General features: G+C 47.7%; 9 protein-coding genes across 9 annotated transcripts; 6 read left to right on the top strand and 3 right to left on the bottom strand.

Annotated features, from left to right (window-relative positions):
- Window positions 1–29: 29 nt before the first annotated feature.
- On the top strand, window positions 30–6,128 carry GL50803_00114242 (uncharacterized protein; the record flags this gene model as incomplete). Its single annotated transcript, XM_038045671.1, has 1 exon — window positions 30–6,128. The coding sequence occupies one exon, from the start codon at window positions 30–32 to the stop codon at window positions 6,126–6,128; it is 6,099 nt and encodes a 2,032-aa protein (XP_037902246.1).
- Window positions 6,125–9,115, bottom strand: GL50803_0016992 (uncharacterized protein; the record flags this gene model as incomplete). Its single annotated transcript, XM_001707966.2, has 1 exon — window positions 6,125–9,115. The coding sequence occupies one exon, from the start codon at window positions 9,113–9,115 to the stop codon at window positions 6,125–6,127; it is 2,991 nt and encodes a 996-aa protein (XP_001708018.2).
- A 127-nt stretch (window positions 9,116–9,242) lies between these two features.
- GL50803_005359 (Nucleolar protein NOP5) lies at window positions 9,243–11,084 on the top strand (the record flags this gene model as incomplete). The annotated part of the gene is made up of 1 exon (XM_001707965.1): window positions 9,243–11,084. The coding sequence occupies one exon, from the start codon at window positions 9,243–9,245 to the stop codon at window positions 11,082–11,084; it is 1,842 nt and encodes a 613-aa protein (XP_001708017.1).
- A 12-nt stretch (window positions 11,085–11,096) lies between these two features.
- On the top strand, window positions 11,097–12,032 carry GL50803_005358 (Aurora kinase; the record flags this gene model as incomplete). The annotated part of the gene is made up of 1 exon (XM_001707964.1): window positions 11,097–12,032. One exon carries the CDS (start codon window positions 11,097–11,099, stop codon window positions 12,030–12,032), a length of 936 nt encoding a protein of 311 aa, XP_001708016.1.
- Window positions 12,033–12,269: 237 nt separating this feature from the next.
- Window positions 12,270–12,749, top strand: GL50803_0013904 (Prefoldin subunit; the record flags this gene model as incomplete). Its single annotated transcript, XM_001707962.2, has 1 exon — window positions 12,270–12,749. One exon carries the CDS (start codon window positions 12,270–12,272, stop codon window positions 12,747–12,749), a length of 480 nt encoding a protein of 159 aa, XP_001708014.2.
- Window positions 12,750–12,786: 37 nt separating this feature from the next.
- Window positions 12,787–14,994, bottom strand: GL50803_0013903 (uncharacterized protein; the record flags this gene model as incomplete). The annotated part of the gene is made up of 1 exon (XM_001707961.1): window positions 12,787–14,994. One exon carries the CDS (start codon window positions 14,992–14,994, stop codon window positions 12,787–12,789), a length of 2,208 nt encoding a protein of 735 aa, XP_001708013.1.
- A 142-nt stretch (window positions 14,995–15,136) lies between these two features.
- On the top strand, window positions 15,137–16,408 carry GL50803_0033898 (uncharacterized protein; the record flags this gene model as incomplete). Its single annotated transcript, XM_001707960.1, has 1 exon — window positions 15,137–16,408. One exon carries the CDS (start codon window positions 15,137–15,139, stop codon window positions 16,406–16,408), a length of 1,272 nt encoding a protein of 423 aa, XP_001708012.1.
- GL50803_006709 (uncharacterized protein) lies at window positions 16,380–17,936 on the bottom strand (the record flags this gene model as incomplete). The annotated part of the gene is made up of 1 exon (XM_001707958.1): window positions 16,380–17,936. The coding sequence occupies one exon, from the start codon at window positions 17,934–17,936 to the stop codon at window positions 16,380–16,382; it is 1,557 nt and encodes a 518-aa protein (XP_001708010.1).
- A 51-nt stretch (window positions 17,937–17,987) lies between these two features.
- Window positions 17,988–19,208, top strand: GL50803_00114246 (GTP dependent nucleic acid binding protein; the record flags this gene model as incomplete). Its single annotated transcript, XM_001707957.1, has 1 exon — window positions 17,988–19,208. The coding sequence occupies one exon, from the start codon at window positions 17,988–17,990 to the stop codon at window positions 19,206–19,208; it is 1,221 nt and encodes a 406-aa protein (XP_001708009.1).
- Between the last annotated feature and the right edge of the window lie 24 nt (window positions 19,209–19,232).

The following is a 19,232-nucleotide window of genomic DNA, read 5'->3' on the forward strand; positions in this document are numbered from 1 at the left end:
AGTAAATCGTTCTGTAGCTGAAATAAAAAATGCTCGGCTTTCAGCCGTCAGGTTGCTCCTTAGAAGACCAGCAAGTGTACGACAGGTGTAGTCAATATCTTTCTAAGCTGCTAGATTTCGGGACGGTCTTCACAACTCAGGAGTTTTCCGAGTTAGCTCTTTCAATAAGTAGGAGTGACTTGACGATCATTCTTTCAAAAGATTCACCCTTACTTGTGCATGCACTCAAGTACGTAAGGCTTGTATTAATGTACCACAAGATACACGTTAACATGACGTTTTTGCTAGCCAGAATGCTTTCTCTAATCAGCTCTTTGAAAGGCACCCCAGAGCAATATGTGACTGCCCTAGATCTTACCATTGATAACCTGTATTTACTGTTGGTGTCTTCCGAGTCGAGGGACCAACTTGTCAATTCACGCTCATTCATAGATCGCTGTGATGCCGCTACAACGGAGAATCCGTCGATCTTTGGTGTTACTGTCGATCCGTATCAGATAGTTTCGGATTTTGTAACGTTTATCAAAGAGACGGAGTACTTTACGAGCACATCTGTTAGAAACCTTGCTTTCAAAGCAGCTAACTTTTTGCTTTCCTACATTGTTGCCCCATACTTCGACCATGAAGCATCGGAGCGTGCCCGTGTAAAGGTGGGGTCATGCCGCTATGTGACCTCCCGGGCCCACGAAGCCGAAAATCACTTGTACTTAATGTCGTTTCTATTCACTGCTATGCAGGGTTCACGACTAGTCACCCACCTCGTTTACCAAATTCTGTCATATACCCCTGTTGTAGGTCTCTACAATGACGCGCTGCCACACCCATCTAGAGGGAGTTCATATGGCAAACTTGGGCTTTTGGGCCAAGAGTATCGTGCGCCAATGAATGGAGGGTCCTACACTGATAGCCACGTTGCTGGGTGTCCCATCCCACCTCGGGTGCCTACAATTCCAGCCCCCAGCAATCAAACCCAGCCAATCAGATCCTCGCAAGTATCCAGCACCGCTCCAGATGCACTCAAGCTTCCACAGTTCTATTTGCAGATGTCAAGCAGGTCTTCTAGAACGCACAATTGCACGAGTGCACATATACCGCCTGTGACAGTTAAGAATCTAGTGTTTTATCCCTTTCTGTCTTGCTTTACAGAATGCTTTGTTTTTTGTAGTAGCTGCCAGAGCAGGCTTTTACCAACAGCCTACAAAGACAAGTCAGAGGCTAATGTTCAGGCATCTCGTGAACGAATATTCACATGCGACCGTTGCTACTCCAGCTCTCTTCTTGAACAGCTCTTTACAGGTCTCCTGAAAGCGCTGGAGCTCAATTCTTCCCGGGGTAAGGAAGTTATTAGCTACAATGACATTATAGCCCTTTTTGGGTACATCTTCGTCTGTCATCAAGCTCTCTTAACATACACGCGATCTAAGATGCTTCTGGGCACAAGTTGTCGCCAAATTCATCTTAACTTGCGCCACAAACTTCTTCAAACCCGAAGGCTTGCCACCTCTCTTGATGAATCTTTCTCGATTGGGGGCTTTTATAAGTCTGAGGGTGCTGCCTATGCCAGAATCCACAAGCTTAAATCAGCCATTGAGAACGAATACACATCTGTTTCTGTTCCCTTGTCAACAGATTTTCCATTCCCTTCCCCGTTTTCTTTGTTGGCAAGCACAGAGTGTACATGCAACAAGGCCCGGTCCCTCCAACCGCAGAAGATCATCATAAATAGCACCCAGGAGATGCTTATGGATGCTGGTCACCTTCTCCTCAAGAAGCCCATTCTGTCTAATAACACTTTTTGCGCAAACCGGTTTGTTGCTGATGTACCAGTGTGGGAGCCTAATCCCCTCTGGTCTGAATGCGATCCTTTTGAACTGTCCCTCACTACCATTCTCCTTGGGCTCACCAAGGGAAAATTCCTACTGTACCTTATTCAGCATATGAATAGCTTTGTCTGTGAGCTTGAAAAAAAAGTTACAATCCGTGACCTTCCCTGCCAGAAGGTCGAAACGCACTATGCGCGAACTATTTATCACTACTCGATGTTCTTAGGCTGTTTGCTAGATTTCTACTTTAGTTATAACTTCTCAAAAGTTATCAACATGTTGATTTCTACGACTACCGCAGAAAGAACACCCACACCATCCAGTAATGAGCTCAGCGCGCATCACCAAATCACCATCTCTAAAGAATGCATAGACTCCATTACTTCTACCCTCTCTGCAGCTCTTGAGATAGCGAAGGCATTGGAGAGGGACCTGTTCTGCTGTGAAGCAACAGAGGAGGTCTATTGTCCTGAACTGCAGGATGACTATTGGATCTTGGAGATAACAGCACCTGCTAGACTATACATTACAACCAGGATGCAGCCGGTGTGTGACGGTGTTACTATCACAGATAACTATAAGGGTTTGCTGACTAAGCTAGTCACAAAGCATACTGATACTACCCTAGTTTCTTCAAGAAGCGTTCTCTGTGACTTGTTGATAGAATCAGCCACGAAGATGTTCGCTACGTTGACGAAGAAAGCATTTCCAATTCTCTCCACCATCCAAGATGCTGCTGAGCTTGACTATATGATTAACTCCCATTTGAATGCAGACCCTGGCTCACAGAATGGCACAGGTATGGGCGCAGCCTCAATGAACGAGTCCCTTAGTCACACGCTGATCACAGGCTCTGGGTTCAATGGTTTGATTAAGGCAGAGGTGGGCGAGCAGACTGTGTCTACGTCGCGGCTATTGGGGAGTGGTGCCATTGCCACACAATCTGGGTATAACAATGTAGACTTTGACCAGCACTTATACCAAAAGATGCGCTATGACTACTCCAGGAGTTGGAAGGATATCGTTATGAGATTTCGCATGACCATGGTGCAATGTATTTCGACCGGCCAGAGCTACAATCCTCCATCGAGTGCAGGGATAGATTGCAATATTCTAAAGAAGAGCATCATTGGACCCCCTGGTACACATCCCTTCATACGCAATAAGCCGTTGGGCCAGATGATGCCTATGATTCAAGCTTCTGCATTCAGAAATAGAATACTAAGCTTTTTCTCAACGGCGACAGACTCTGCGGTTCTCCACAAAACAATCGGTTTGCCATACGCCATACTGCCGCGGAAATTCGCGTCTCCAATTATGCGCCGCATACCTTATGAGCAACGACCGGAGAGGTTATATCTCCATTCGGCCCTCTCTACTTTATGTATATCCGCTACTAACTCTCTTCACACATTCTGTACTAGTGGAGCATCTCAGTTAAACCTGGACCCATCCAAATTTGTGCACCCGTCGCTGTGGATGTATTACTCCATTCACTACATACAGGAAAGCAAGTACACACTGCGCTTCTTTGGAAGCAATTTATTTAAAAACGAACCCTTTGATGTAGATCGCATCAGAGCGTCTGCAAGTCTCTTCAACGTGAAGCTCGCCTCAGAGTCCCGCCTATATTGGTCCTACATCTGTGATTTCCTATCATTGTCTATGGGTCCATCGTATAAGTGCCTGCTCCATCCCAGTGACTCGTCCTTTACTCGTATTAAACTGGAGAATGCGAAAGATAAGCGCCAGTCAGACCAAGCTAGCAAAAGCCATGAAGATACTGTTATTCTTGACTATATGCAGCACAACACGGAAATACCTTCCATCGCTACATCATCCTATCACGCTCAGTCTCTACATGTTGTAGAATCTGACACCCATAGCCTTGGTACATGTATGCACAATCAAGAGTCAGCAACCGCAATAGCACCAGCGATTCTCCAGCATAACAGACTTCATATCGCAGCAGATGCCTCGTATGCCGATTGCTTCAACGTCTCAAAAGTTTCTGGAGTGATGGGAATGTTGAGTCCTTCGCAATCTTTCTATGAGCACCCAGCTCTCTCTCCCCATCGGTTCCTGACAGAGCTCGCTCTGTCTGGATCTGAAGCAGACCTTTTCAGTAGCGTCATCTCTGGCACTTCCGTTTCGTCCATTCAATGTTTTGAGCTGCTAGAAAGCTTTCTAATAACGCAAAACTTGGAACTATCCGAGCTTCTGCTTAAGTTTTCATTGATGCACAGTTTATATGTACGTGAGCTCTTGCCTTCGGAGACTGTCCTCCTTGGTGAGGATTCATTTTCTGGTCTATCAAGTTATGTTCTGTTTCATGACTTCTACCTGGCCATGCATGACATGATGCTGTATGCTGACAAACCAGTGGAACCCTTGCCGCAGACGCTAGAGCACACCCCATCCAAAAGCCAACGATCTCTGCTAAAAGTCAGGGAGTCTTCAACCTGTACCAATCGCGAATCCTGTGTCACTGCCGAGTTAACCGCAGAACTGGATATGGATCAGCCACAGGTGATACCTGGCTCTTCTACATCAACTACCTCCGGTATCTTTCATCCAAACATATTTATGGATAAACCGACAAGCAACAAGCATGCGTGCCTTTATTATGAGCCGAAAGCTACGGAGCACCAGCAGTACATGATGTGCGGACTGGACACGCTTAACACGCCTCTCATCCCCGTCAGTGTGATTACCCAGATATTGGCCATCGCTGATTACGATGAAAACTATGGGATAGATGAAACAATGGATTCAGCTGGCTTCTGTCTGGGGCTTCACACGATAGATGTGCTTGCGCAAGCCCTCAATACTCGCCCGATCTTAGCTTACAATACAACACTTCTGCGCTTTATTGCCAGCATTTTGCGTACCTTGTCAGGATGCATTAATGCATTGAGCTTCCGTGATTATGCTGCCCAGCTGGTGTTTTGCAACATTGTTTCCTTGCTGATTTCTCAATACGGCTTGACACACTTAGCAATTACTCTAGCAGAAGTTACATTGGGGGTATATAGCTCCATTTGCGACCAGCCCAGTAGTTTCTATAGGAAAATGCGTCTGGCGAGCAGCATTGACGCATACCTGAAAGAATTTGGACCAAGCCTGGGACACGCTGATGAGTACATACACTTTGTCGATCTGACACAAGGCAGAACAAGAATTCCGCTATTCTCGACTCTATTCGATGCAGACCCAACCCTGGTGGTGGAGGTATCCACTGGGAACGTTGTCGTCATCAACTTAGAGATAAAGTCGCTTCTACTCGTGCCATTTTCAGTATACATTACTGCAAAATGGTTTTATATGCAATTGCATGCAATAATCATCCGCTATGCCAGGCTTTTGTTGAAGCTAGACCTGGCAGATCTAACGCGAGTTTGCGCTGCCGATAACTGTGACTATGGGCCCATGATAAGGTACATCTCTGATTACTCTTCCATGATAACAACACTCAGCACATACCTCCGGGATGACCACCTCCAGCGTTTAGCGATAGACAACTGTGCTGATGATGCATCTGACCAAGAGGGTAGACAAGCAGCTCTTCTTCTAAATCCTCTTGCTATCATGCAACATAAGTACTTCCTTGCTGCGTTCAGGGACCCCCAGATGCAGCTCTATGTTCATGTGTCCATAGCTGTTCAAACCACAAACATCCGCCAGGTGGTCGCGTCCCGTCGTGAGGCGTTAAAGAACTTTCTGCTCAAGCACTTCTTCACCCGCCTAACAGTGCTCACAGAGCAGTACATACAATATGAAAAGAGCTTTCAGCTCAAGACAGCAACCACTAACTACCGCAATCCACTGCTTAAAAAATCCTCCATTTATACCCTTGCAACTGTGGGTATTGATCCTAAGCCTCTCCTGCACAAGGGACAACTGCAGGCTACCATTAGTAGCTATCAAGAGGCTTCTAAGCATCTTACACCTGACGATAATGCTTACTTCGAGGAGCTTCGCCGCTCTATAGACAGCTCGTTTGCCACAGTGTTTGCCACTGATCACAGCGACGAAGGCTTTACGCTAACTTCTGCTCCTAAGCCCAAGCAGGACGCCTTAAAGGACGCCCCTAATCGCCTCTTTCCTTCCACCACTGCATCGGCAAATGAGCTTTCTCTGCCCCTTGTTGACTATCTTATTATGCTCGATGGACTTCTCCTATCTATACACGCCACTGCTCCAGACATCAACATTGGCCACGAGCTTTTGGCCGACCTTTGTTTGGTTAGTGCGTCAGGGGCAGTTTCTCTGTGGACAAAGCATGAGCAAGAATGCACTCATTAAATGGGCCCGCGCATACTTATAAGACGGTGCCTTCGGATCACCGCATACCGCCATTCGTCAAAAACAGCGAGTAGTAATCTATTTTCATGCAATAAGTGCGCCTTTAGGACTTTGGAACTTAGAACTATGCTTCCAAGCAGCCCGGTTTCTAAAAGCTCCTTGTTTGTGTGAGATACAAGACACGACACTGGGATATCTGTTCTTGCACTACAGCCACAGAGAGCCTTATCTGCCCAACGCTCCAGCAGCCCTTTGTAAAAAGAATCTGCCTGCTTCTCTAGATAAATGGCCTCTCTGGATGCACGAAGGGACAGCTTCCATCGTCGCAGATAAAAAAACTTGATGTACCTTATTCCTATTGTGTAGACATATGTATATATCCGAGACCTAACTGCCACATACTCCAGCGCCTTGCATGTCCTGGTCAAAAGACAGCGCTGATAAAATTGGTCCGCTCGCGCTGTGTCTCTAATGATCAGCATGTAGCTAGTTCTTAGTGAAGATAATCCCACTTGCTTTAACGTGTGCTCATATTTTTTATCCAATTTGGTTAGAAGGCATTGGTATTGGTGGAGCACAGTCAAGGTGGAGAACGCCCTCCGCATGAGAGACCGCCAGTATTGCTTATCTGATATATGGAGATATCTGATTGATACTGATATAGCGCACATCGCTTGAAACGCCTGCCTTTGGAGCATGAAGCTATGGGAGCATCGTGACTTTGTTTGGATTCTCCACTGGTGAAACACCTCAGTTACGATGGCGTTTGCAAACCGCGCCGTATACGCGTCCATTATCACCTTTAGGGTAGCCCCCAGATTAATGACTCTTCGATGCTGATACAAGCGTATATTCCACTGTCTAAAGGCAGCCTTCACCAGGCAGATTTGTCGCCTGTAGAATAAGAGACGGCTTTCCTGCTTCTGCCTAGTCTTTAACAGAAGTAAGTGCAGAACAAAGCGGGTTAGCTTTTGGGTGTGAAACGCATCTGCTTGCACAACCAGCTGCTGCAGCGCTAGGGCTCTTTGGTTACGTAGAGAGACCTCGTGCCAGTGGCGGATACAGATGCGGCAGATGTCATGCTGGTAGGTCCGTGAGGCACGATAGCTTTCCAGCTGAATCGTATGTCTATAACACGGAAGTGAAATTTCCCACACTATCTTACGAAGCGCTCTGCGCTGTAGTGCCAGTCTGTGCATGGCCCAGAAGATCCGCCTGTATCTAAAGTTGCGCCTATTATTGATATGCTGTTCTAAGAACACGCTGCAACTATAAGCTAATTTAAAAGATTCAAATGCGCTTCTTTTAAGGTCAAGGGTCGATCGTGCTAGTATGCCAGCAGCCCGAGAGGTTAGCTCAGCATACCTTTTCGCCAGTGATGAGATGTGTCTCCAAGCAATGGAGACCAAAAGGTTGCGGTAGAATTGGTCGGATTGATTATCTTTAAAGGCACTCGCCTCTGCATATGCGTGACACAGATGGGCAAACGAAATCCTCAGGATAAGTCTTGTCCCTGCGACCAAGACACACTGCCGCTGTACGCTCAGGCCTAGTGATAAAATCTTGATTATGCGCGATTTCTCGACATAAGTGTAGTAGATGATCGCAAGATTATGTAAGGTGTGTAGGTAGAACACGTCCCGAAGCCTTGAGAACACCTTTTGAACAAGGATACTGTTATAATAGGTTGCTCCAAATGTTTCTAAAGCTGCCCTTGTATGTGCTGATTGTAGTACTTCACTGAGAGCGATGAAAGATGGCCTCGTTTCGTGAATACGCTTGGTGTCACTAGGGTTAAACACTATACAGGCCTTTCTGCGGATGCGGGACAGCTTAGATATTAGTCCTATAACAATAGAGAGGTCCGTAAGGGACAAGACCGAACGGCTTTGCGGAGTCAACGGAGTTCCTACTGCTATGAATATGTTGTATAAATGAGTGAGATAGGGCTCGCTTGATCTGTATGTGATCGTTCTCGACGGCTCCTGCTGCAGGATAGAGGGAGAAGAAAAAATAGAAGGCTCTGGATAGCTTGTAGTAGAGGGCCCAATGGAGTCGTAGAGCAATCTCCGCAAAACCTTTTCTCTCTGGACAGCCACGCGCGTGTGTAAGGCACTAAGCCACTGATCCAGGCACCTTCTTTTAGTGAACATACTCAGCACGCCGGAGACAAGACTGTCTATCTGCATAAGACACCTCTTGTAACAGAGAAGCTTGTGCCACGTCAATAGAGTGCCTCTGAGGAGCATGTAAGTATCATTGTCTAGAATCACTGCGCTTGATAAGCGTAACATGTTCTGTATGTAGATAACGCGAAGGTGAAAAGCCCTGAAAAAGAGCTGCTTATAGAGTCTAAGCATGTGCTGTTCAAGAGCATCTAGATTAGTACATGCAGAAGCGTGTCCTGAGCTATGACTGCTGAGTCCTTGGGTGGAATAGTTTGCAAGGTGTGTCATGGAATCCAGGATTTTGCTGTCAGCATGCCCGAGAAGCGCTGCCTCTCGTAATGCATCCTCCCGGCAGACGTGGATCATAGCCTGATCATTATCATGAACTTCTTTGGCCGCACTAAAAGACTGCTGGGCCTCATAGACCCTATCCTTGAGTAGCGTTATAGCTGCAGAATCAACGGAGCGGAGCGTGACCAGACAGCCCCTCAGTGCTTGGATTCGCAGTGCTCGCAGCTGTGGCCAATCCTCCTCCCAAAATCTGCAGAATTCCTGGGAAGAGAGCGGGGTTTTCCACATGGGTTGAAGCATCTTCTTGACAGGTGCATCTATGGTGACAGAAGACCCGTGCAAGACAGACGACCCCTGAGAAGGGATAGAGGCACACATATCCATACTGACACAGAGACAATAGCGCCGAAACACAGACCCCCGGGGCACCAAGGAAAGAGGCTCTGTCGGGCCTTGTTGAGTAATCTGTGCCTTACGTTGTGGAGCTCGCTTTGGTGGTGAGCGCACAGCTAAGCCCCTGTCAGCCATTTCACTGCGTTGCAAACCCTGGGGATAGAGTCTGCTGAGGCTGTAGTGTTGGCAATTTACCATAAATTGTCATTAGTAAAATAATATTTGCAATAAATGCCCAAGCGTGGATTTCTGTTTTTATTAAATGTACCTGTTATATGAGGCCGCGTCTGGCTTAGCGATGTTCAAGGTTTTGGACGAAAGCAAGCTTAAGGCCGCCGACCTGGTCGGGGCAATGATGCGCACAAGTAGTGACGTCCAGAAAATAGTTTCCCTTGTCTCATTTTCAAAGTTTCCAAGCGTCGAGGGTGCGTTAGCCACACAAACCTCAACCTTTGAGAAGGATGTGAGCGAGGAGCTAAAAAAGTTTGTGGAGAAACACTTTGTGAACACCGTAGCCAAGAAGGATGCGTCCGAAAAGCTCCTGGTCCAGGACCCTCACATGGTTACCGCCCTCAAGGATGTCTACGGGGTCCGTGCTGCATTTAATGACATAGTTGTTGAGCTGTCTAGGGGGATACGTACGCATCTGGCCTCCATTCTCCCTGATTTTGATCAAGAACACGACAGCTCAATGGCGATGGGGCTTGCACACTCCTTTTCTCGCTACCGCGTCAAGTTCAATGCTGACTCTATAGATATCATGCTTATTCAAGCCATTGCTTTAATTGACGACACTGAGAAGGATATCAACCAGTTTGCCATGCGACTTCGTGAGTGGATGGTTTGGCACTTCCCCGAGCTGATTACTATCGTACCAGATAATATAGACTATGCCAGGACTGTAGTCGTGCTCCGGGACAGGAGGCATCTCGAGGAGTCGCTCACAACGTCTGGCCGCGAAAAGTTCATAAAGGCCCTTAACAAAGCGTCTAAGGATCAAGCTTATGCCATTATATCTGCTGCTAAGACATCTGTTGGCACGGATATTACTGACCAGGACTCCGACAGAGTTGTCCACCTGGCTGAGGAGCTTCTTTCTTTGGTCTCATACCGCGAGGAGTTGCATGAGTACATTGAGGCACGCATGCTTGCTGTTGCACCCAATTTCACCCGCATTGTCGGGTCCATCGTCGGCGTCCGTCTTCTGGCCAAAGCGGGAAGTTTGCTCAACCTTGCCAAGCTCCCCGCATCCACCTTGCAGATTCTTGGCTCAGAACGTGCACTTTTCCGTGCCAAGAAAATGCGATCCAAGCAGACGCCCAAATATGGGTTTATCTATCACGCTGCGCTTGTGGGAAAAGCATCTGCAACCAATCGAGGGAAGATGGCACGTGTCGTAGCAACAAACGCATCTCTTGCTGCTCGTGTGGACGCTCTCTCGGAGTCCTCTAACACCAGCTTTGCTAAAGGAAAGCTTGAGAAGATAAACGCGTCTCTGCGCTTCTATGAAGGGGACAAGCAAGCTCGCTCAAACAGAAAATCTATTGCTTCACAGAAGATGGAAGCATACAGGCGCGGAGTGGCAACAGGATATGAAGGGAAGGGGGACATGAAGCTTTCGAAGGAAACAGCCCCTGCTGCTGAGCCCAAAAAGACTCGAATGACGGAGGCGTTTGAGGAAGACACTGGGTTCACGCAGACCAAGGCCTCACAGGATAAGGGCTCAAGAAATAAGGAGAATGCACAAGAACGACAAGACGATGCTATGCCAGCGCCCTTAGAGCCTTTATCGAGTGCTGCGAAGAAAGACGAGCCCGTGGCACCAATTGAGGTGGATGCGGAAGACACCAATGACACCAAGGACGCTAAGGAGAAGCATAAGGAGAAGAGCAAGGAAAAGCACAGAGACAAGGACAAAGAAAAAGAAAAGCACAAGGAGAAGGAGAAGGATAAAGAGAAGCACAGGGACAAGGATAAGGATAAAGAAAGAGATAAGGAAAAACATAAAGACAAGGACAAGCACAGGGATAAAGACAGAGAAAAAGACAAGGAAAAGCATAAGAGCAAGGATGACGATAAGAAGAACAAGACGCACTCCAAGTAAATAACTTAAAAAATGCCGCAGCACTTGGTACCCCACACAGGGACAGGAAAGCGCACTACAATAGAGGACTTTGAGATTGGACGCTTTCTTGGTCGTGGAAAGTATGGCTTGGTTTACCTAGCACGTGAACAGTCCTCCAAGTTGGTGGTTGCCCTTAAAGTGCTGTATAAATCCTACATCAAATCGGAGCGTGTTGAGGGCCAGGTGCGCAGGGAATTGGATATACATCTTAATGTGAGGCACATAAACATAATTCGCTTGTATACTTGGTTCCAGGACGAGACCCGAGTCTTTTTGGTCCTCGAAGTGGCTCCGTACGGCGAGCTTTACCAAAGGTTACAGCAGTTCGGGAAGTTTCCTCTACCCGTTGTAAGCAAGATTATTCGAGACGTGGCACAGGCGATACAGTATCTTCACAGAAAGAACATCTTCCATAGGGACCTTAAGGCAGAAAACATCTTGATTTGCAAGGGGAAAGAGACCAAAGAGCACACAGATGCGCACAATTCAGATGACTCCATTTCTGTGCATGAACACGAGCTAGTCCGAATGGCACACTACACATACAAGATTGCAGACTTTGGATGGTCCGTGCACCATCCAACCCACGGTGGCCGACGACGCACCCAGTGCGGAACTCTCGACTACCTTCCCCCGGAGGTCATGCTCGGACAATCTTATGATAAGGCTTGCGATATCTGGTCACTCGGAGCCCTGTGCTATGAGCTCATCTGTGGCACCGCGCCCTTCTACCACGACGAAATCAAGATCACACGACAAAATATAGCCAACGTAGAGTATAGCTTTACTAAGGACTTCAGCCCAGCCAGCAAAGATTTCATCCAGCGGATGTTAATTAGAAGCCCAGAGGCCCGGATCTCCATAGAGGATATCCTCCGGCATCCATTCCTGAGACAGACAGATCACAGGAGTAAGGTCCCCAAGTAGTCATCCGTTGGTCACCTTTGCTGCCTCTTTCCTTCTCTCCATGGCCTGAACCAGCTCATCCCCGTCATAGAGTCCAAAGTACCCTGGACTAAACTCCACCACATGCTCATTGTTCATTCAGACACGCTGTGGCAGGCTCCGAGGGTCAACGGGTGGTCTTTCTGTCCTTTTTGTTAAAATTACAATTTATTGCATATGGCTTTAACAAGGTTTTTTTTGTTGTTGGTTGAGAATTTAATGACCGGAACTAGCAACGTACAGCCATCAGATGTCCCGGGCCAGCAGCTAGATGTGGGTACGTTACCAAACGAGGCCCTAGAGGCCATCTACAAGCAGGTAGTAGTTGAGCTGGATACGTTGTCCAAGACGCTCCCACTCATCCAAGGAGCAATCAATGAGCGCATTGCCGCAATAGAGGCAATCAAAAAGTTTCAGAGCATCAAGCCGGATGACGAAGTCCTTGTACCCCTCACTCTTTCTTCCTATGTAAAGGGGAACGTCCCCGACACATCGAAGGTCATGGTCATCCTCGGGGGAGGATACACGGCGGAGATGTCGGTACCAGATGCCATAGAGTTTGAGAATTCACGCCTCCAAACCAGGCGCGCAGAGCTTAGCAAGGTCAAGAATGCGATGGCAATTCACAACCAGACAAGAGCGCAGATTGAGGACGAGGTAGAGAGGCGCAGGGTCTCATCAACTGCCCAGAAGCAGTAAATGGAAGCATGCTACTCTATACTTTTCAGTTGCGTGTTCATTCTGCCGGGCGCTGCTCTATGACTATTGTGGTCAGGAACTTCTCCACAGTGTAGTTATATACCCGATATCCTTTGGTCATGAGCTGAGACGATATAAACGGCATTTTCCCCTTGACAATCCGCCTGGCAACGGACCAATCCAGATTGACTTCGTAAACAAATTCAAAGGTCAGCACGGGATCTAAACTGGAGAGGATATCATGAGGCTTTACGGGGTTCTGGGGCTGATATGTCGCTTGTGACACCGGTCTTGTCCAGGTGCTAGAAAATACACTCTGGTCATCATCTGCATACGATTGAGATGGTTGGACTAACGGGGCTTCCTGTGCGGACGACTGAGATGATTGTATGGGTGGAAGCATGCTTGGAGGTAGTGATTCATTGATAAAGGCCGTCTGTAGAGCCATTAGGCGCGATTTTTTCCACTGTTCATAATTCGCTTGTGCATTCGGCTCCTCATAGCTCTGCTGCCGTTTATCCTCATACATAGATTCATTGCTATTGTCTGTTGTTGGAGGAACAAGACTGTAGGGCATCGCCCCGCCTATGTTCATTGCCATTTGTGTCCACGGAGCGTGTCCTTCCCCTGCTGCATTTCTGCTGTGATCCACTGTGGCTCCATAAATGCTAATCCCAAGTGAGTCCTGGATACCGGGGTAAGCAGATGCAGATACAGAGGACCCGGGACCTGGACGGGGCGCAGTCGAACCGGGCTCAGACGGTTGGATCTGATGTGTGCTCTGCAGCTCTGCAATCCTCGCTAAGAGAAAGGAGACGATGTCACCAACAATGGATTTTTCCGATCGCAATACGCATGTGTTCTTTCCAAAAACGGGTGCGTCAACGGGGAAGGGCTTTATGAGAGACATCATGTTGAGACCCATTTTCACTATGATGGAGGTAGACATTCTGAGAAATGCAGATGGTATGTATGCATCCACCATTCCCCTGAGGCAGAGAATAACGTCCGTGTGATACCAGGCACCGTCAATCTTAGTCATCGACCACGTGTGCCGCCGGTTGGCAGATTTAGAAGGCAAAGAGATGACGTTGCTATTTCCCAGGGGTCCTGAGACAATTGCAGTTGCTTCCGTGTCTCTGCCGATCTGTGTTTGGGTGGATGGTTTGAGGACCTGGCTGGCAGACAAGTTGAGATCGGGCTCTGGCTTGATCTCCTCCACAATAGTTTCAAAATTCTTCTTAGTGCCCTTCTTAGTGGCAACAATCTTCCTGTTTATTATCTCACCGTCCTCAGCAGATACCGCTATCCCTGCAAACGACTCACCTGAGCCGTTCTCTCCCTTATTGGTCAGATGACCTGTATATCTATGGCCACCAAGACTGTCTGGACGATGGATGGAGCTCAAGGTCATGTTCATATTCGTCGACCCAGCAAGGATACCTTCACTGTGCTGCTTCTGCACTAGATCGAGTACCATGGCATCTTGCTCTCCGTATATGTGATCGTACTGATGTGTGACATCATTCATAACGTTGAACTTGTCTGTTCCGTGGGTGCTGAAAACTGTTCGCGGAGATGCATCCTTCGGGTGGGCAGAAAAGATAGAAACATCGGCTGCTACATCTCTGACAGAGTAGTCACCGCGAACACATGTTGCCTGTATTCCGATCATGGAGCAAAGGAGCTGATACGCTTTGGCAAAACCTTCACATGAAGATCTGCGCCTGAGAAAGAACCCCTCGATAGTGAATTGAGACATATCCGTGTCAGAAAGCACCTCGTATCTTCCGTAGCTGAGCAGCCACTCTATAACGACCTGAATCTTGGCAAGGTCCGTTTCTGTGCGTCCGACCACTTCTTGAGAATGATAGTACGGCTTAAAGTAGAGGTCTATCGTTTCCATGATTTGCTGGGCCCTAGACCTAACTATCTCTGGGTTGAATGCTGCAAATGTTAGGGTGCACTTGCCTTGGTCTGTGGAAATAGACTCAACAAAGGTGTGGAAGATCTCTGGGTGATCCAGAAGTACTGCCTGGTTGACTCTGTTTGCAGACTTTCGGCTTCTAGCTGCAGCGTACATGAGACAATCCAAAGATGACGAATAGGATCTATAGCCGTCTAGTATAAAGTCATAAAGTTCCTGCTCCTGTTGAGATAAAGTTCCGCGGTAGATACTGGGGGTAGCAATGTTGAAAGCTAGTGACTGATTCTCTTTTATAGCAGTTGAATTCCCGCAACCCATAAGTTTTTTCACCTTTTGTCAGACACAGGCAGTCACGCCTTCCTTGAGATCCCGACTGTCGTACATATCTTTTCATGTACACAAATGGAGTAGTAGTAAAGTTAGTCCATGGCGTTTTAAAGATAGTAAAGATAGAGTTCTTATGCAGAAGGACCGGCTGCCCTCATTGGAGCTGTGCCCAGATACCCTAGTGGCTGTGGCCAGGGAGCTGACTGAATTTTTAAGCAGTTATGCGTGCACCGGAGCTACTTCTAAATTCTCGACAGCTCTATCTAAGGAGCTAGAAACACTCATTCGGAAACACTGCCCAGTCTGCCAAGGAACATTAGCGATCGTTTGTGGAGACCACCAGTTGGGCGTGTACCCCAGAGATGAAGTCGTTGCGTTATTGTTTACACCACCTAATGACAGTGTCCACAGTCCCTTGACAGACGGTGGATTTGAAAATAGTACCCTTCATGACGCGCTACTAGATGCTAAATATACAATAATAGCATATACTACCACCAGCATCTCCTTGGTGACAACCTCAAATGATTTGACACTATTCTATTACGTTGCACTAGTTATAGATCCGGCAGTTCACTCTTTTTATGACCGGTCAATGAATGCCGCTCTTTCTAAACTGTATATGTCCTCACCCGATGCAATGGCTCTTTACCTTTTTCTATGGAAAATGGGGCTTCATTCGACAATGAGACAAAATGCTTCATCTTTATCTTCACATCATGGAGAACAACTTTCAAAAACAACTGGCTCAACGTTCGATTCGCTGCTCCTTCCGGAAGAGCTGCTCTACTTGCGATTGCACTTGCACCTTCTGATTTTCTATTTCATTACAGCTTACTCCAAGAAGCGACTACGCACAGTCATGCCCGACAGGAGCAAAGGTGCAAGCCTTTTGACTATGCTTATATCTCTTGCCGATCATATAGCAGATCTTCAGCGCGAAACCGCTGTCCGACCGTCCTGTATTGTTACTGATTGGTCTATTTGCTCACTAATTCAAGGGCCTACGGCCATTAAGCTTGGCGTGCCAGAGACTGGTAGTCTATACTTTGCCAGCTACGGACTCGCTGGGCTTTTGCCCTTCAACGATAAAGGCGGGCACTTTCTTGTTTTTCTCATGACAATGGACACAGCGATGCTTAAGCTCCTCTCTGTTATGAAGCTCGAGCTGCAACCCGATAAGTACTATCTTTCCATATTGATTGGCAACTACCAACTCAGCTCTAAAACAGTTGGACCTGTTCCCTTCTCAAGTCAATCAACTCCCCTAGATCTCAGCTTTCGTTTGATGATAGCTAGTAGTGAAACAAGTAGTGTCCCTAACAGTGTCCCTAGCAGTTTACACAGCACCCCTACCCAGAAGCGCACGCTTGATACTACAGATACGCATACTCCTCTTCCTTAAATTCCCACCTGTTCCCTTCAAGAGGCTTGGGCTGGTAGTCTGCGTGGTATGTACTCTCACCATCAAACTTTGTGCCATCCCCAACCATAAAGTGCGTTTTTCTTAGGCCAGACCCATCCACAGGAGCACTTGCACAATTATTGAACGCAATGTATTTGGAATTGTACTCTGTACTACTGAGGAACCTGCCTCCCGCTGCCTCCCTCATTATGTGTGAGTCGCGCAACCCCATGTCTACAGCATCAGTCAGCTTTTGGCCAGCGTACGGCTTACTTTGAAGTAGCATGTCAGACGTGGTGGTTGTGGTTTGGAGTGGATTGATACCAGACAGCTCCGAAAGGTGTGATCTCCGTAGACGCTGCGCAGCATCTGGATCTAGGGATGAACGCGCATCTATACTGGGTACCTTGTTATAGTTATCCATGAACTCTGATGCTCCAGCAAACTTTGCAGTTGTTGGGTTCAAATTGATGAAGCCACTTTCCCGCTGTATGCGATTCTTCAGGTCTGATGGCTGATAGTGAGCATTATTCAATTCTTGAGGGTTGTAGGCGACATATTTTGCAGCAGTTTCAGACAGATTTTTGCCTTCAACTGTTGCAGGATTAAGTACATGCTTCTTTGTATCCTCAGACTCAGGCTTCAACAAACCCGAGGGGACGTGGCCAGGGTAATTAACGTAGTTTGCCTGGTGCTCAGTTTCCTTGGTCAGCATCTGGGCCTGCATGGGATATGGTAGGTGGGACCTCCGCAGCGCAGTCGGGTCCATGTTATCCCACTTATCTCCGCGTACTCCTGCCGTCTGGCTCAGCATGTCTCTAGTTTCTGAAGAGCGAGGTCCACTGGGATCATATCCTTGATCGATGTGGCTCCTCCGCAGCGCCATATTCACCGGCTTAGCCGCAAGCTCGTCATAGTTTGAGCCAGTAAGATACGGTCTATACTCATCTTGCGTTTCAGAGAACTTCCCCTTGAATCCTTCGTTGGCTGTTGGAAAGTGGGACCTCTGGAGAGTTGCCGTATCCAGAAGCTGTCTGTTTGGGTCTATTGAGTGCCTGACAAAATCTGTCTGCTGGATCGACTGTCCTAATGGCACACCGGAGCTCCCAGGTGCGACCTCAAAGTGCGATCTCTGCAGGGCCATGCTTGCAGCAGGAAGGACCGCACCAGAACCTACTGGGTATGGCTTATAGTCGTGTGTGTAGACAGACTCACCTTCCGGGACATGGCCACCCTGGGTGAGATTTATGTTGTCTGGTTTATGGTGTAAACTCACGGCAGATTCCTGCACGTCAAACGGCCTCTCGATGAATTCTGCTTGGTGCTCAGATAAACCAAGATTTGAGGTGTGATCACCACTGATGCTAAAGTGAGATTTCCTAAGATTGGCGCTTGCTGCACCTGGATCAACAGAATTTCCCTGAACACTTCGTGGGACGTATTCATCGTGGTACTCCGAGTTGACTTTGTGGGGGTAGGATACCAACTTGATGTGCGACCGCTGAAGAAGATGAGTACGGCTTGTCATAAAATTCTTTGCTTGGTGGGAGCTTAGGATCCAATTTTTTGAAACTGCCAAATGCCACCCAAAGGGAAGAAGGAGGAGGACGACTCGAAGGTCATCGCCCTTTTGGGCCGCGCCAAGAACTCGCTTTCAATGGGCATTGTTGGGCTTCCAAATGTGGGAAAGTCTCTCACCTTCTCCACTCTGACAAAGGTCCAGGTACCCAGCGAAAACTATCCCTTCTGCACGATAGACCCCAACCATGCGCGTGTTGCTGTACCCGACAAGCGCTTCGAGTGGCTCTGCGGACACTTTAAGCCGAAGTCTGAAGTTTCCACGTTCTTGGACATAACAGACATAGCAGGTCTTATTAAGGGCGCTTCAGAGGGCAATGGTCTTGGAAATGCGTTCCTATCACACATCAAGGCAGTAGATGGAATTTACCATGTCGTGCGTGTCTTCCCAGATGAAGATGTGAGCCACGTGGAAGGGGAGATTGACCCCACGCGTGACCTAGAAATCATAACCACCGAACTTACAGCAAAGGACCTTGAGTTTCTTGGAGCACGCATCACCGATAATGAGCGCAAGATCGAGCGGGGCCTGGATAAAAGTCTCAAGGATGTCCAACCAATATACCTAAAAATAGAGGGACTACTCAAGGAAAAGAAGGATCTCTTTGCCCAGAGCTGGTCGCCCCGTGAGGTGGAGATTCTCAACGAGCTGCAGTTGCTTAGTTGCAAGCCTGTGGTCTATCTTTTGAACATGAGCGAGGCAGACTATAGTAAGAAGAAGAATAAGTTTCTTACCAAGATACAGGAATGGATAACGGCCAGAAACGAAAATGCGCATATAGTTCCATATAGCGCCAAGCTAGAGGCGACGCTTTTGGAGCTAGGCTCTGCAGAGGCTAGAGACGCTTACCTCAGCGAGCTCCCCTCAAAGTACAAGCTCCCTGACGGTTCCGTTGTGGAGTCGGCTCTCGATAAGATCATCAAGACGGGATATAAGGCATTGAACCTCTGTCATTTCTTCACATGTGGTGCAGACGAAGTTAGATGCTGGACGGTCAGAAAATACACCAAGGCGCCGGATGCAGGTGCGGTCATTCACAGCGACTTCCGCGACTACTTTATATGTGCAGAGGTTTATACTTATAAGGATCTCAAGAGGTTAGGGTCCGAAGCAGAGGTCAAGGCAGCCGGGAAGGTCCGCACCGAAGGGAAGAACTACGTTGTTGAAGATGGGGACATAATCTTCTTCAAGAACAACTCACGTGGCGGTAAAAAGAAATGAGTTCCATAGATACCTCACAGGCCT

Source organism: Giardia intestinalis, chromosome 5, assembly GCF_000002435.2.
Source record: "Giardia intestinalis strain WB C6 chromosome 5, whole genome shotgun sequence".
Lineage (NCBI taxonomy): Eukaryota > Fornicata > Diplomonadida > Hexamitidae > Giardia > Giardia duodenalis.